This window comes from Phalacrocorax aristotelis, chromosome 12 (genome assembly GCF_949628215.1).
Source record: "Phalacrocorax aristotelis chromosome 12, bGulAri2.1, whole genome shotgun sequence".
NCBI classification, from domain to species: Eukaryota; Metazoa; Chordata; class Aves; order Suliformes; family Phalacrocoracidae; genus Phalacrocorax; species Phalacrocorax aristotelis.
The window spans coordinates 23,731,752-23,745,097 of record NC_134287.1 but is presented as its reverse complement, the minus strand read 5'-3'; the positions used below and the strand labels follow the sequence as shown (position 1 = coordinate 23,745,097).

At 41.0% G+C, this 13,346-nt stretch overlaps 1 protein-coding gene across 23 annotated transcripts in view; it reads left to right on the top strand.

Annotated features, from left to right (window-relative positions):
* Positions 1 to 20: 20 nt before the first annotated feature.
* CFAP46 (cilia and flagella associated protein 46) overlaps positions 21 to 13,346 on the top strand; it is a 92,849-nt gene continuing 79,523 nt past the window's right edge. For 4 of the 23 annotated variants that reach the window (XR_012662863.1, XR_012662864.1, XM_075107902.1 and 1 more), the window contains exons 1-7: positions 39 to 194; positions 4,038 to 4,217; positions 5,952 to 6,090; positions 6,624 to 6,748; positions 7,728 to 7,859; positions 10,309 to 10,373; positions 10,913 to 11,077. Coding sequence is in view for 20 of the 23 variants with exons in the window: in XM_075107902.1 (XP_074964003.1) it covers positions 4,167 to 4,217; positions 5,952 to 6,090; positions 6,624 to 6,748; positions 7,728 to 7,859; positions 10,309 to 10,373; positions 10,913 to 11,077 (677 nt within the window). In the remaining 3 variants the exon portion in view is untranslated. Of the gene's footprint in view, positions 195 to 3,062; positions 3,090 to 4,037; positions 4,218 to 5,150; positions 5,721 to 5,951; positions 6,091 to 6,623; positions 6,749 to 7,727; positions 7,860 to 10,308; positions 10,374 to 10,912; positions 11,078 to 13,346 lie in introns of those variants that run through there. The other 19 variants (XM_075107888.1, XM_075107887.1, XM_075107883.1 and 16 more) reach the window with 16 other exon arrangements.

Below are 13,346 nucleotides of genomic sequence, written 5' to 3'. Positions count from 1 at the left end.
GCCCCGCAGCCTGTCCCCGGAAGGACGGCAGGCCGGCGCGTTGGGTTTCCCGGCAGCTCCGGGTGCCGCGTCAGTCCCCAGAGGCGCTGTGCTCGGAAGAGCGTGGTTTTTCTTAGCATAGTAGCTTGCAGTGGCGCAGCACGGTTTGCAAAGCCATCCCAGAAAAGGGGGTAGTGAAGCAACAATGTCAGGAGGTATGTGTTAGGAAGTAGACAAGCGATGGTATAGCCCTGTAATGCTAACTACGTGCACGTACATCTTCGAAAGTTAAATGGCACGCTTACTGTATACTTAATGTTTTAAAGATGTTGTTCCATAGTGAATCTTGGTACGTTATTTCTCTGGTAGAATTAAAGAATTATATGGTGCTTAATTTGTTGGGTTTTGCTTTTCTAAAGTAGCATGTTTAAGAGTTAATATCAGATAACTGTAGATACCCTATGTTAAAAGGTACTAGAAATCACCAAATGTTAATGTATTCATATTGTGGCATAAGGATTGCCTTAGGGCGGTTGTGTGTAACATTCACCATGAGATATCCTCCTATTCTGCTATCATTTACATGATACAAACTCAGTAAGTCACTAATCTCTTCTTTACATTACATTGCAGTGCATCATTCGTTCTGCAGAGCTGCCTAGGGAGAAACACAGTATTTCAGTAATTCTAGACTTTTTATTACAAGCATTTCTATGTGGTGGTTCAGATAGGAGAAGATTCTTAATTTCCACATAATGAAAATTCTTCTTAAACAAATGCCAGAGCTCGGTTAAAACCACACACAGCTAATTCCTGGCTAAGTTTGGCTTGTAAAGTTACATTTTTAAATTTAAAATGTTATTGGAGCTAGTTTTTCTGAGGTTCTTTTTCATGCAATATCTCATTAAAGTCTGAAAGTCACTGGCACAATATAATATAGACAACAAAAGTCTGCCTGCATTCAAAGAGTCAAATAAGGCAAACTCACGACAGAAAGCATGTCAAAGATTATTAAAAGCACAGGTACTGTAACTGGGCCAGATGCTCAAGGTTGCTGGTTATGAGCTGTTGGAAGCTTAGGGGGTTCCTTACTGAGGAATACTGCAATACCCTGTTCTAAACTCTTCTTTAGCCTTCTACTGTGCATCTCTGTCCAAGGAAAGCTGACTGGCTGGACCTTTGATCTGATCTAGTTACATTCTTATGCTCTTCAGTAAGTACTAGACTTTAATCAGAAGCAGAGATGGAGAAGATATTTTTTTGGCAAGAAGTAATAACAGCACAGACAACGGCTGCATTTTACCATTGGATATTTATTTATCATCTGCTGTCTCCTACTCCCTAAAATACTTACTTCCACTCCTAAGTAGATGTACTTCTCCAGTGATTTGGTTATGAGTGCTTTCTAAGAACATACAACAAAAATTTAAATCCAAATAGGCTGAGTTAAGCTCCTATTCAGAGAGTTAAGAATGGAAATTAATTTGATACAAGTTATCTGTTTATAATCACTTTCTAAACAAAAAGAATAAGATGCATAGTGCCTATCGATAATACTTCTAGTTTGTCTAAATCTCTTTGCTGCCTGGAAATGTTGTTTCTCCCCTTTGTTGCTCTTTATGTGCAGCCATGGCTTTATGTTAGTACGCAGCCTGGGGATAAATGGAACGTATATGTCTAGTCTTCTCAGAGTCATACCTGATTTCCAGGGCACATCATGAGATGGCCTTAAGTTCCCCTGAGATATTTAGCGTAGAGCAGAAGGAAAGGAGCAACAGATGAAAAAATGTTACAGAAAACCATTTTTGTTCTCTCTTACACGGTAAAACTACATTACAGAAAAGGCCTTTGAGAAGGATAAACTTGTAATGCATGAAATGAGATGTCTGAGTCTGCAAACCAGAGCATGAAAGAGTCAGGAGGCGATTATAATTAAAAAGTTAGTGCATATGGAGCAAACCAATGGTACTATTCTCGTTAGAGAGTATTGGGTCCTACTGTTTCTCAATCTCATCCTAGTTGCCTCACCTGTCCAGGAGGACTGGAATCAGGCACATCATCCAGTAGTACCTCATGTATTCAAGGAAAGTGAAAGAATTCCTATGCAAGGCAACTGGAGTGTGAAATAACCTCCCTGATGCACTTTCTTTTGACCATTTACAGGAGACGTTCTATTCTTAAAGTTTTAATTATGTTGGTTTGGTCACAACAACCCCGTGCAACGCTCCAGGCTTGGGGAAGAATGGCTGGAAAGTGCCCAGCAGAGAAGGCCCTGGGGGTGCTGGCTGACAGCCGGCTGGGCGTGAGCCAGCAGTGCCCAGGTGGCCAAGGAGGCCACCAGCCCCCGGGCTTGTGTCAGCACTGGTGTGGCCAGCAGGAGCCGGGCAGGGATGGGGCCCCTGTGCTCGGCACTGGGGAGGCCCCACCTCAAATGCCGGGCTCAGGTTTGGGCCCCTCGGGACAAGAAGGGCCTTGAGGGGCTGGAGCGTGTCCAGAGAAGGGCAGCGGGGCTGGGGCAGGGTCTGGAGCACAAGTGTGCTGGGGGGCGGCTGAGGGGGCTGGGGGGGTTTAGCCTGGAGAAGAGGGGGCTGAGGGGAGCCCTTCTCACTCTCTGCAGCTGCCCGAGAGGGGCTGGAGTGAGGGGGGGGTTGGTCTCTGCTCCCAAGGAACAAGTGACAGGATGAGAGGAAACGGCTTCAGGCTGTGTCAGGGGAGGTTTAGGTTGGATATTAGGAAAAATTTCTTTACTGAAGTAGTGGTCAGGCATTGGTGCTGGCTGTCCAGAGCGGTGGGGGGGTCACCATCCCTGGGGGTATTTAAAAGACATGTAGATGTGGCACTTCAGGGCATGGTTGTGCTGGTTTTGCCTGAGAAGGGGTTAATTCTCCTCACTGTGGGGGGCGGCTGCCTTTTCAGCTTCCCGCGCTCTGCCGCGTGGCGGCGGAGGCTGGGAGGGGCGGGGCCATGGCGGGGGCGGCTGACCCCGACTGGCCAATGGCGGGTTCATTCCATACCACGGGACACCATGACCAGTATATTAAGGGGGGGCAGTTGGTGGATCGGGAGCGCGGCGTCGGGTCGGCGGGCGGCGTGGGCGGTTTTATTCGGCGGTTCGTTCCCCCTCTCCCCTCCCTTCCCCCCTCCCCCGGGGCTTTGTGCCTCTCGTTGTTCTCCTTTACATTGCATTTCTATTGTTGTTTCTTTTAATTTTAATTATTAAACTGTTCTTATCCCAACCCACGAGCGTTACCCTTCTGATTCTCTCCCCCGTCTACCGGTGGGGGAGTGAGTAAGCGACTGTGTGGGGCTGAGCTGCCGGCCAAACCACGACAATGGTTTAGGAGATATGGTAGTGTTGGGTTGACGGTTGGATTTGATGATCCTGGAGGTCTTTTCCAACCTTAATAATGATTCTGTGATTCTATACTGTAATCTCTTTCTCTGTACAAACAGAGGTGACTGTAGTGCCAGTAAAGAGTACACCAAGACCCTTTAGCAAAAGCTATTGGTGATTAGCCAAAAAACAAACCAGGAGTACATTGTTTCTATCTACAAGTTGTCAGGAAGTCATAACCACTGTTGGGTAACAACTGGGGGGGATGAATACCTATTTCTTAATTTCCAGATTTGAGTATCACAGTCATTCTATATTGGGCTACAATTTAAGAAATGTCAGAAAGCTTAGCTAAGTAAAATGTGACCATCTCCCAAATCTATGGTTTTTTTTTTAATGAATTCTTTGATTCAATTCCTTTCAGTTCATTCCCAAATTAATTCAAGTGGGTGATTTTAAGTTGGTCTTTTTTGTTTGTTTCTTTCCTGTCTGTATTTTCCTGGTCATTTTACTATAACATAATGAGTAGATTTTTATACTCACTTTTATATCACAAACCATGTGACCACTTCTCATTATGTAGCAGTCAGTAATTTTTAATTAAATTTGGGGATAATATACCCAGATCCTCAACACAGGTATTTGATGAGGATGAATAATAAATGAAATAATTTGAGACCTTTATATTATTGTGGTGCCATTTTGACTATTATCTACATTTCAGGAGTGCTTCTTTCTGAGTCAGTATGCATAGAGCTTCCACGTCTTGATTTTTATATCAGGAGACACTAGTCCTAGCTGTGTCTGGGATTCTGCCAGAGGACATCAAGAAGAGGCTGACAGTAGCTGATTCATGGCACTAAGAGGTACAAAGTTTGGGTACAAACACTGTAAGGATATGATGGTAAGTCACAGTAAGCCATGGCTGTAACTACCTAACATAATTACACAATAATAATAATATTGCTTTTTGCTTCAGAATCGCCACAGATTTGCTATAGAGTTTCCCTTCCTTGCCCACCTAAAGTTTTCACATGAGTTTTTTTTCTATTGATTAACACTGATACAAGCAAGACGGTTACTTAATTCCAGCAGACTGTGTGGACGCAAGTAGGTAGGAGGACAGGTGGAGAACAGGAAGTAGCCTAGTGAATTCCTTACAGGTCCTTGTATATATTCGTCATGTTTCCAATGCTTCATAAACTGAAGGATCTTCTACTGTTCTGAAATATACGGTATGTATGACTTATTCAGTAGCTGGGCCTGCAGCATAAGAATTTGTTGCGCTTACCACTTGTATCGGTTGTCACCCTTATGGCCTCTCCTCATCTTTTATTCAGCCGAGGATGACTGCAAGAAACATCTCTGGAAACTCGCCAGCAAAGCTGCACTTCAGAACGATGTGTTCTGTCCATCAGGATTGGAACACCCTACCAGTACAGAATTTCAGTTGAGCTTGAAGTACAAAGGGCTTAGGTTTAAAATTGAATTTGTACATGTAAGCCTTTATATTGTCTTCCTGAATTCAGCGATTTACCTCATAGAATCTGCCATGACTAAGCAGCTGGGGGAGACTGAAGGCCTAAAAGCTTCATTTGGTATGTCTTGATGGCAGTGCGGACAGGGAGCTTCCAGGGTTTTTTGACTGTATCTCTTCTGGACCTTCTGCCTGAAGGTTTGGTTTCTTTAGTCATAAAATTGTGCCTGGTGACATACAGTGAAACGAGTCTCAAAAGATAATTGTTCATACCCTAGCCTACGGCTTCCTTCGGCATGGGCAGAAATGATCCAAATGTCCTTCAGTATTTTGTTCTGCTGGAGCCCAAAGCTTCAGTCACTGGCGGCATATGCTTTATTTCAAAAAGACAGGGACAAAAATCACTGGTGATAGCATTTCTTAGCAATACTTTTATCTACAGGAGGCTATGAATCATTGGCTTTGTTGATCTGCAGCTGTCTGAGAAGTGATTTTATGCGGTGTGTGCTTAATAGTGAAAGTGGCATTACACGCTTAAATGCATTGATTTTTAGGGGGAGTAAGAGATCTGTGCCGTGGTGTAAGTCACAGCAATAACACGCAACCTTTCCCGGAGGAAGATGTTTTTACCTTCTTTCAGAAACAGATTTCGGAGCGAGCCGTGCCGACTCCTTTGCGCTTTTGTAACGCCTGTCGCCGTGGGCCTTTCCGAAGCGGGCAGAAACAGGCCTGCCGCCGGGTGCTCCGCCGGCTGCTCCCGAGGGCAGCGCTGCCGCGGGCCCCTCAGCGGCGCCCCCCGAGCGCGGGCCGAGGCGGCGGCCGCGGATCCGCCGGGACCCGCCTCATGCCTGGGGCGAGGCCGGGGGCGGGGCGGCGGGCGAGGGCCCGCGTTGCGGGAGCGCTGCTAGGATACGGGTGCTGGCCGGAGTGGTAACGGGCACCCTGGGCGGCGGCGGGGGGCGCGGAGAAAGAGGGTCGGGGGCCGGAAGCGGGGAGTTGGGGCAGGTGGGGGATCGGGGCGGCGGCGGGACCACCGGCGGCCGCCCTCTCCTCGCGTCGCCGGGCGGACGCCTTCTGCAGCCGGTTCTCTCGGTCGCTCGGGGAAGCTTTCGGAAGGTCTGTTGGAAAACGCCTCTCCAAAGCCTGGTGCTCCTTCCGTAGATCTGCCCCACGTCCCTCGGGGCGAAGCCGCGCCCGTGGCAGCTGTGCGCCCCCCGCGGAGGGGCGCGGCGGGCGGAGGCGGCGCGCGGCATGGAGCTGGCCGTGAGGGAGCGGCTCTGGGCCGCGGGGAGCCGCCGAGGTACGAGGGTCCCGGGCGGCTGCCGAATCGTGCCTGTCTTTAAAAATAAGTAAAATAAAAATCGCGCTTTAAACACGAAAGCTGCTTGATTTTGATCTCTTTTAGAGAAACTGTATTTTTTCTCTGAGTGCTTTAAATGTACTTCTTAACTATGAAAAGAAGTAACTGCTAGAGTGTCCTTAATTCAATCTGGTTTTTTTTGCCCGTGAAGTTTACTTCATAGGAAGGATCTAAGGATCAAATCTCGAATTTCTGTGTCAAAGGGAAGAGTTCAGGGAACTGCAAATCAGGCCTTCAGAGTAGTTCACTTTCTTGTGTGCTAACATTACTGATATTAAATTGTTAATGCTTCGTCTTAAAACTGCAGCTGACTTTGAACATTTGTTTGATATTTTCTTAAAAATTCATAATTTATTTCTGTAAAGGAGAGGCAGGATGGCATTTAGTTGATTTGAAATAAGGCAGTCATGTCTGTCACTCCATCTTGAAACATAAATTATCTGAGTTTTTTTTTTAATCCTTTTTTATTTCAGATGTTCAGGCTTTGAAGAATGCTTATGAGTTAATCAAATCAGCCAGTCAAGGAAAATCTGCACCTGACACATCAGATAACTTCAGCACCGACTTATATGTTTTATGTGCTGAACAAGCATTTCAGGTTTGTAATTTATCTGTAATGAATAAAAACAGTAGTTACAGTTGTTAAAGTTACTACTAAAAAATAGTCTCAGAAGTACCTATGAAAAATATTAGTCTTCTGTTTTTGGAGAAGAGTTGTTTTAACATGCATTTTCAGTTAAAACTCACCCTCTAAATGATCACTTCTTTATAATCAGTCAGCAAACTGTGGTTTGTGAAGCTTGTAATTAGACCGAAATATGCAAGGTATACCATGGTAATGTAAAATAGTTCTCTGTGCCCGTTTTTTCTTGTTATGGAAAACTAACCTTAGCAATTTGGTTATGACTGAAGAAAATGTGTTTGTGAACAGTCCCTCTTAGGCAAAAGAAGAAAAGGTGACATGCTGATTATAAAAGATTGTTGCTCATTGAGCTAACTTCTACAAAATGCGGTAGAGGTTCTTAATTTTGAAGTATTTTTAAAATTTCAATCCATGGACACAAGCGATTGGATTTCAAGCAGACAGAGTTTCCAATAAAACATTTTTCTTTTCCAAGTTGCAAGCCTCTCAAATTCCGTCTGTTGTCTGAAGCTTGAGGTGTAGCACTGACACCCATACAAAATCCTGTGGGCTAATAGCTGCCTTTTAATGAAAAAAATTCTGCTAAGAATTTTGCCTTTATATTAACAATTCTGTTAATAGCTGTTAAAAAAGGAAAGATTTTTTGTATACTGTAAGGGGTTCTGTGACTGAGTGACTAAGGAACTTTGTTAAATAAAGGAGCTATTTTTCTACACATTTGGAATGACTAAAGTCTTGCTTTAAGCTTTAATAAATCTTAATGGGTTTGTACCAAATCTGACATGCAGCTTTATGGAATAGTCTTTGCATACTGGTATGCAGTTAGATGTTATACTTTGATTAGGCATTCATTTTTAAAAACTAACAATTCTTAATTATTTGCTGCATTTTAAAATTATTTTTTAAATATTAAATTATTTTTTTAAAAACTTAGCTGGGATATCTGGAAATGAGCAGTGACTGTCTACAGATGTATTTTAAAGGAAGGTTTCCTGTGAACCAGTTTCTTGGAAGAGCATATTTGTGTCAAGGCCAGCTGCACACTCCACTCTCTACAGAGAATTTGGTGAGAAGTTATGAAGGTTGCATTATATTTAGCCAGTTTCTAAGAGTATTTCTTCCTGGGTTTTTATGTATTGCGTTCAGTAATTTAAAATACACACGGGTAATCAGGACTGTAGGAAGAATCAAAGGAAAATATATTAACGGGTAGTTTGGAAGTAAAGAAAACTTACCAGCTGAATTAGACTAATGTTGCAAATACTTTGGTGACGAAAAAAAAAAAGAACGCTTGCAAAATTTTTCAGATGATTGGTTGTTCTAAAGTCAACCTTTTCACTTTTTACATTAATATGATACTTTCAGACCAAATTTAACTGTAACTGGTAAAACAGCTACTGGTTTTGTTCAGGATCAGAGTTTCACAGAATCATGGTAAATGGAGGACTAAAGAGGCTGTCAGAGAGGTTGTACAGTTCTCTTCTGTGTCAGTGTGCTTCCACTACTGATCAGTAACCTCTCCATATAGTACTTTGAATCTGGCTTTCTGAAATGAGATTTGAAGCTTTCTGGTAGCAACTCAGCAGGATACTTCTACTTCTGAAAGCTTTTGTGCTACTATTCGGTGATACCATGTCCGTACCTGATGAGTAGTTCTTACCTCCTCCTGACTTTAAAATGGAGTGGGGTCTGTTTCCTGTCTTCAGTATTTCACTTGTCCTTGTACTGTGGTCAGTCAGCTTTGACAATTTGTCATTGATACCTGACCCCCTAAAATGGCCATAACAGATGTTTGTGTTATTTGTGTTCACAAATTTCCCTGGCAGATGTTGCTATAGTTTTTTTGAATAATGTGTTTGAATTAACTTTCAAGCTAGAATCTTTTCCCTACTATGTTATCTGTACTTGCTCTGCCTTCTCTGAGCGCATGTGCAGAACAACTGAATCTGTGGTCCCCTCAAAACTTTGTACACATTTGAAAAGTGTTTTCTAATGTCCAGTTAGCCTTTTATGTTTCTAAATTAAACAAGCTATTCTGTGATGTTTTCTAAATCTCAGGCAAATTTTGCTGTTTTCTTCTTCACTCTTGCTAACTTTTTAGAAGTTAAGAACCATCCCAGTATGTGCAATCCTAACTTGGTTCCTTTGTGCTGGGTGTTGTAATGTGCTTTTAAGATACACTTTTTATTGGTTGTAAAGTTTTTTTCACTGCTGTGCTCCTAGATAGTTTATGAAAATAGAAGTGGCACAACATCTCACTCTGTATTACTAGTAATCATTGTTCACTTAGAAAAGATAAATTTGTCCTTATTTTGGTTTCCATCCTAAGGAATCCTTGTTAGCTGATTAAGATGCTTATGTTCTTAAGGGCCAAGTAACACTTTACTACTACAGTATCTAATACCTCTCAGGCTCTTAATCCTGGTCCTCTCTTTATCTAGACAGTTCTCACTCGTTGCTCAGTAGCCTTCTTATGCCAGTACCAGAGTCCAGTAAATCAGTCCTAACTATCTTGGAGTTTTTACTTATTCTGTTCTGTCTCACTATAGAGAGCCCTCGGGTGTCACCCCCTTCCTGCCCATCCAGGTCCAACTCCACTTTGCCATTTCCACTGCATCTTTCTCTTAGGCTTTCAAAAATCCCTTTTTATGATCCCATCAATCTTTACATCCTCCCTTCATGTATTTGTACGTACTGATGAGATCCCCCTGAGCTGCCTTCTCTAGGCTAGGCTAAGCAGTCCCAGCTCTCTCAGCCTTTCCTCAAATGAGAGATGCTCCACTCCCGTCATCATCTTTGTGGCCCTTCATTGGACTCTCTCCACAGTGTCCATGTCTCTCTTGTACTGGGGAGCTCAGAACTGGGCACAGAACTCCAGGTATGGCCCCACCAGTGCTGAGTAGAGAGGAAGGATCACGTCCCTCAACCTGCTGGCAACTCTCCTCCTAAGGCAGCCCAGGTCACTGTCAGCCACCTTTGCAGCAAGGACATGCTGCTGGCTTGTGTTCACCTTGGTGTCCACCAGGACCCCTGGGTCCTCCTCTGGAAAGCTGCTTCCCACCTGCTTTAATAATAAAAAGAGCAGCCTGACACACCATTCAGTTGATAAATTCTTGTTGGAGCTTTTCTGAAGAAAATAATACCTCAGGTTTTTTAATGTGACAAATCAATATTTTTTTTTCCTGAATTTGCTCTTGGATGTTTCTGAGCTTTCTTTGCTGAAGGCTTAAAAAGTAAGCAGCTTTACAGTTTTGGAGAATTTCAGTGCTGATAACTAAAGTTTGGCAGAAATTAAAGAAACTGAAAATATAGTCTTAAAATTTGAAGTCAGGAAAACATAGTGATAGGCAATTCTACCTATTTTTAGTTTTTCTGTTTCTATGGCAGCAAGTTTTATTTGAGATTGGTCTGAAAAGAAAAATTGTGAGATGTGAACATATTGAAATAAGAAAACAATGTACTGATTTATAAAAGCCATATTCAAATTGCATTAACAATTTTTTGTTCTGTTCTAGGAAGAGTTTGAAAAGTTTGTGCTGTTTTTTATGAAGGCAATAGATTTTGCCATCCGTGATAGAAGGTAGGCCCTACTGATAGGATTAACTCTTTAAATCTCAGGAGATTTTACTGAGTTAGGTTTTCATGAATGTTTGTCTCAGATTTTCACTAGGTAGTCTGGAGTTGTGGTGTTTGGTGGTTTTGTTTTGGTTTTTTGCTTCTGTGGATTTTCCTTCCACTTTGTTACTGCACTTCTATAACTGCTGTGCATGCTGCAACAATATAAGTATACTGAACAGTCTTAAATAGGCGGGATGAATCAGCTTCTTTAAGATATCTCTGCGTGTTTCTTCCCCTCTTGTATTTATGCTCCGTAGATGGAGAGCACCATGTTCACTTAAATTAAGTGGTTAATTACTGGGTAGAGTGTAATTGCAAGAGTTATTGCAGTGTTCTTGTCCTGTACTTATGTTCTCAGTTCTTAGTCAAGATTGGTTCTTATCTAAACAAATAGGAAAAGTTCCAATTTTTGCTTCTTAGAAGTGTCTTAAAATATTCTGCCTGTAATTTTATGTTTATCTAAGTCCATGAAATGCTAAATTCTTGATTCTTGTTTTTCAGCTATTATTTTTTGATATATAATGCCTCAGTTCTTTATTGGCAACTTGTGAGGCCATATCTTAAGCCTGGATTCCGCTGTCATCTTATTCCCAGCCTTTCTCAGATTGTTAAAGCATTAAACCAAACTGAAGAGCAAGACAGTGAATGGAGAGCAGAACTCATGATGTAAGTTTAATCGTATTTTTTCATATGGGCATTCTGTAATCCTCTTGTACATGTGGCTGCCACCTGAGGTAGTCTTTAATAATGTATATTCCATTGGTAACATTGTAGATACAGTTATTGTGGAAAGTTTAATAATTTTTAAAGAGATATAAATGGACACTTAATATAAAAGGTGCTTCATTTTAATATTTATTTTGAGGTTAAAATTTTAGCAGCAGAGGCAGTTACGCCCTAGGTCTGGTCTGAAGTATCACAGTAATTTTGGATGTAGTGTTTGAGTCATTGCTTATGTTCAGTCCTTTTAAGTGAGGAGAAAGTTCTTAAAAACAGGATTTTGTCTGTCTTCTTCAGGTAAAGAAACATAACCTTTAAATAGATAAACAAAGATCTCTTCTGTCCTCTGATCCCTGAAGGGAAAGGAACAGACTGTAAGGTTGTGAGAATGCATTCAGGATGCCTTCTAATTTCCTCCTTCTTCATTATGAAGATTTTATATATATTGACCTAAGTTATCTTCTCACTACTTTTTTCCTCTTGTTAACCCATAACTGTGTGTTGAAATGCAACTTTCTGAAAAACCAGTGAGCAAAATAAGGATTTGTATTGCTAATACAGCAATTAAGAGTACAGAGATGAGTTGTTGTCAGTAGTGATGTGGTTTTTATATGTCAGTCACATGCTTTAATGTATAATTTGGTACTGTATGGTTCTTAATCAATGTAATTAGTTTACATCAAGCTTTTTCCTTTCTAGTTAGTATCGTATCCAGTTTTCTTTGGTATTAAATTAAAGGCTGTCCCTGCTACTTTGGACATACTTCTTGGCCTAATGTTTCAAAGCATAAATGAAATAGGTCTTCTTTTAACCAGTCTTATGCAAAATAAGAGCCCAAAATTTATGCAAAGGAGAATAACTTGCATAAACAAGGATATTAAGATTTAAACCAACAGGTTTTCTTTCTGAGAATTAACAAAGGGAAATAGATTGGTTTTTTGAGAGTTAAACCTCCCAACAAGGTGAAATTAATATCTTTAAGTGTTATGGAAAAAACTTAGAATTAAAAGCCTAATAATTTTTAGGAAAGAGATTAGTAATCTAGGGCTGGATAAAAATGCCTTCAACATTATGTCTGTCATAACTGACATTTGTCAACTAATTGCAAGTTTTATCTAGGAAATATATAGGGTGTTTTGCATGCATACTGTTCAGAAGTGTATATAGTGTAAATTATACTGAATTAAATAATTATAGTCAGAATATTTAGCAATTTATATTTAATTGAAAGCAATTTGTGCCTGAAGAATTATGTTGTAGTTATTTTCCCCATTTCAAGGATGTTCTTATTAAGCATGACTGAAAGTCCTTATTGCTTGTATGAGGAAATGAAAAATGCAACCCAATTAAATGTAATTTTAAGATAGGTACAAATACAGAGCCTTTTAAAAGACAAGTATGCTGTTACTTTCTGATGTGGGTGCTGGGTTTTAAGTGACTGAATAAATTAATACTTTTTGATATGTTGCCTTTAAATGAATTTTTCCATAATGAGAATAGCAGAAAGGTACATGTTAACATATTATACAATACGCTTAAATAATTACCAGTGTATCTATTGTGTGTCTTGAAAATATCCTTGTTTGACCTATGTTTGGGTGGTCTCAGTCTGACTTCCCATTGCATGTTGAACGGTGTATATATGATGACACCTGCACACTTAATTTTTGGACATCATCAGTGGGTTGTTCAGACGGTAGAGTTTAAATATTTTCATGTCTGAACACGGTCACTTCTGCTAAGAAAAAAATATGTGCAAAGTTTTCGTCAGAGAGAGTAGAGGGTTTTAGCAAAATAGTCTTGGAAACTGTTTTTCTAGTAAGTATGGGGTCCTAGTTAAAACATTAGTTTTCCTTTAATTCTTTAGAAAGTGAGAGACTTTGACAATGGAGGTTGACTAAATTGCTTGAGTTAACAGTCCTGGGTTATAACAAAGCATCCATTTTCCCAGTGAAAGGCACCTGGTACTGCTGTCTTCACAGAGCAGTTGAGGTTGGAAGGGACCTCTCAAGATCATGTAGTCCAACTCACCTGCTCAAGCATCTTGGTACAATATAGTTGGTACTTGTTGAGATCAGTGTGTCATTTTTTTATGGAGTGGCTACATATATTTAAGGCTGATACTGGTTTCTTTTGAGGGTATAATTGTATAAATTGAGTGTGCCCAGATTATTGTATCATTTTAATTAATCTAACTGAAAGGCTTATATGATTA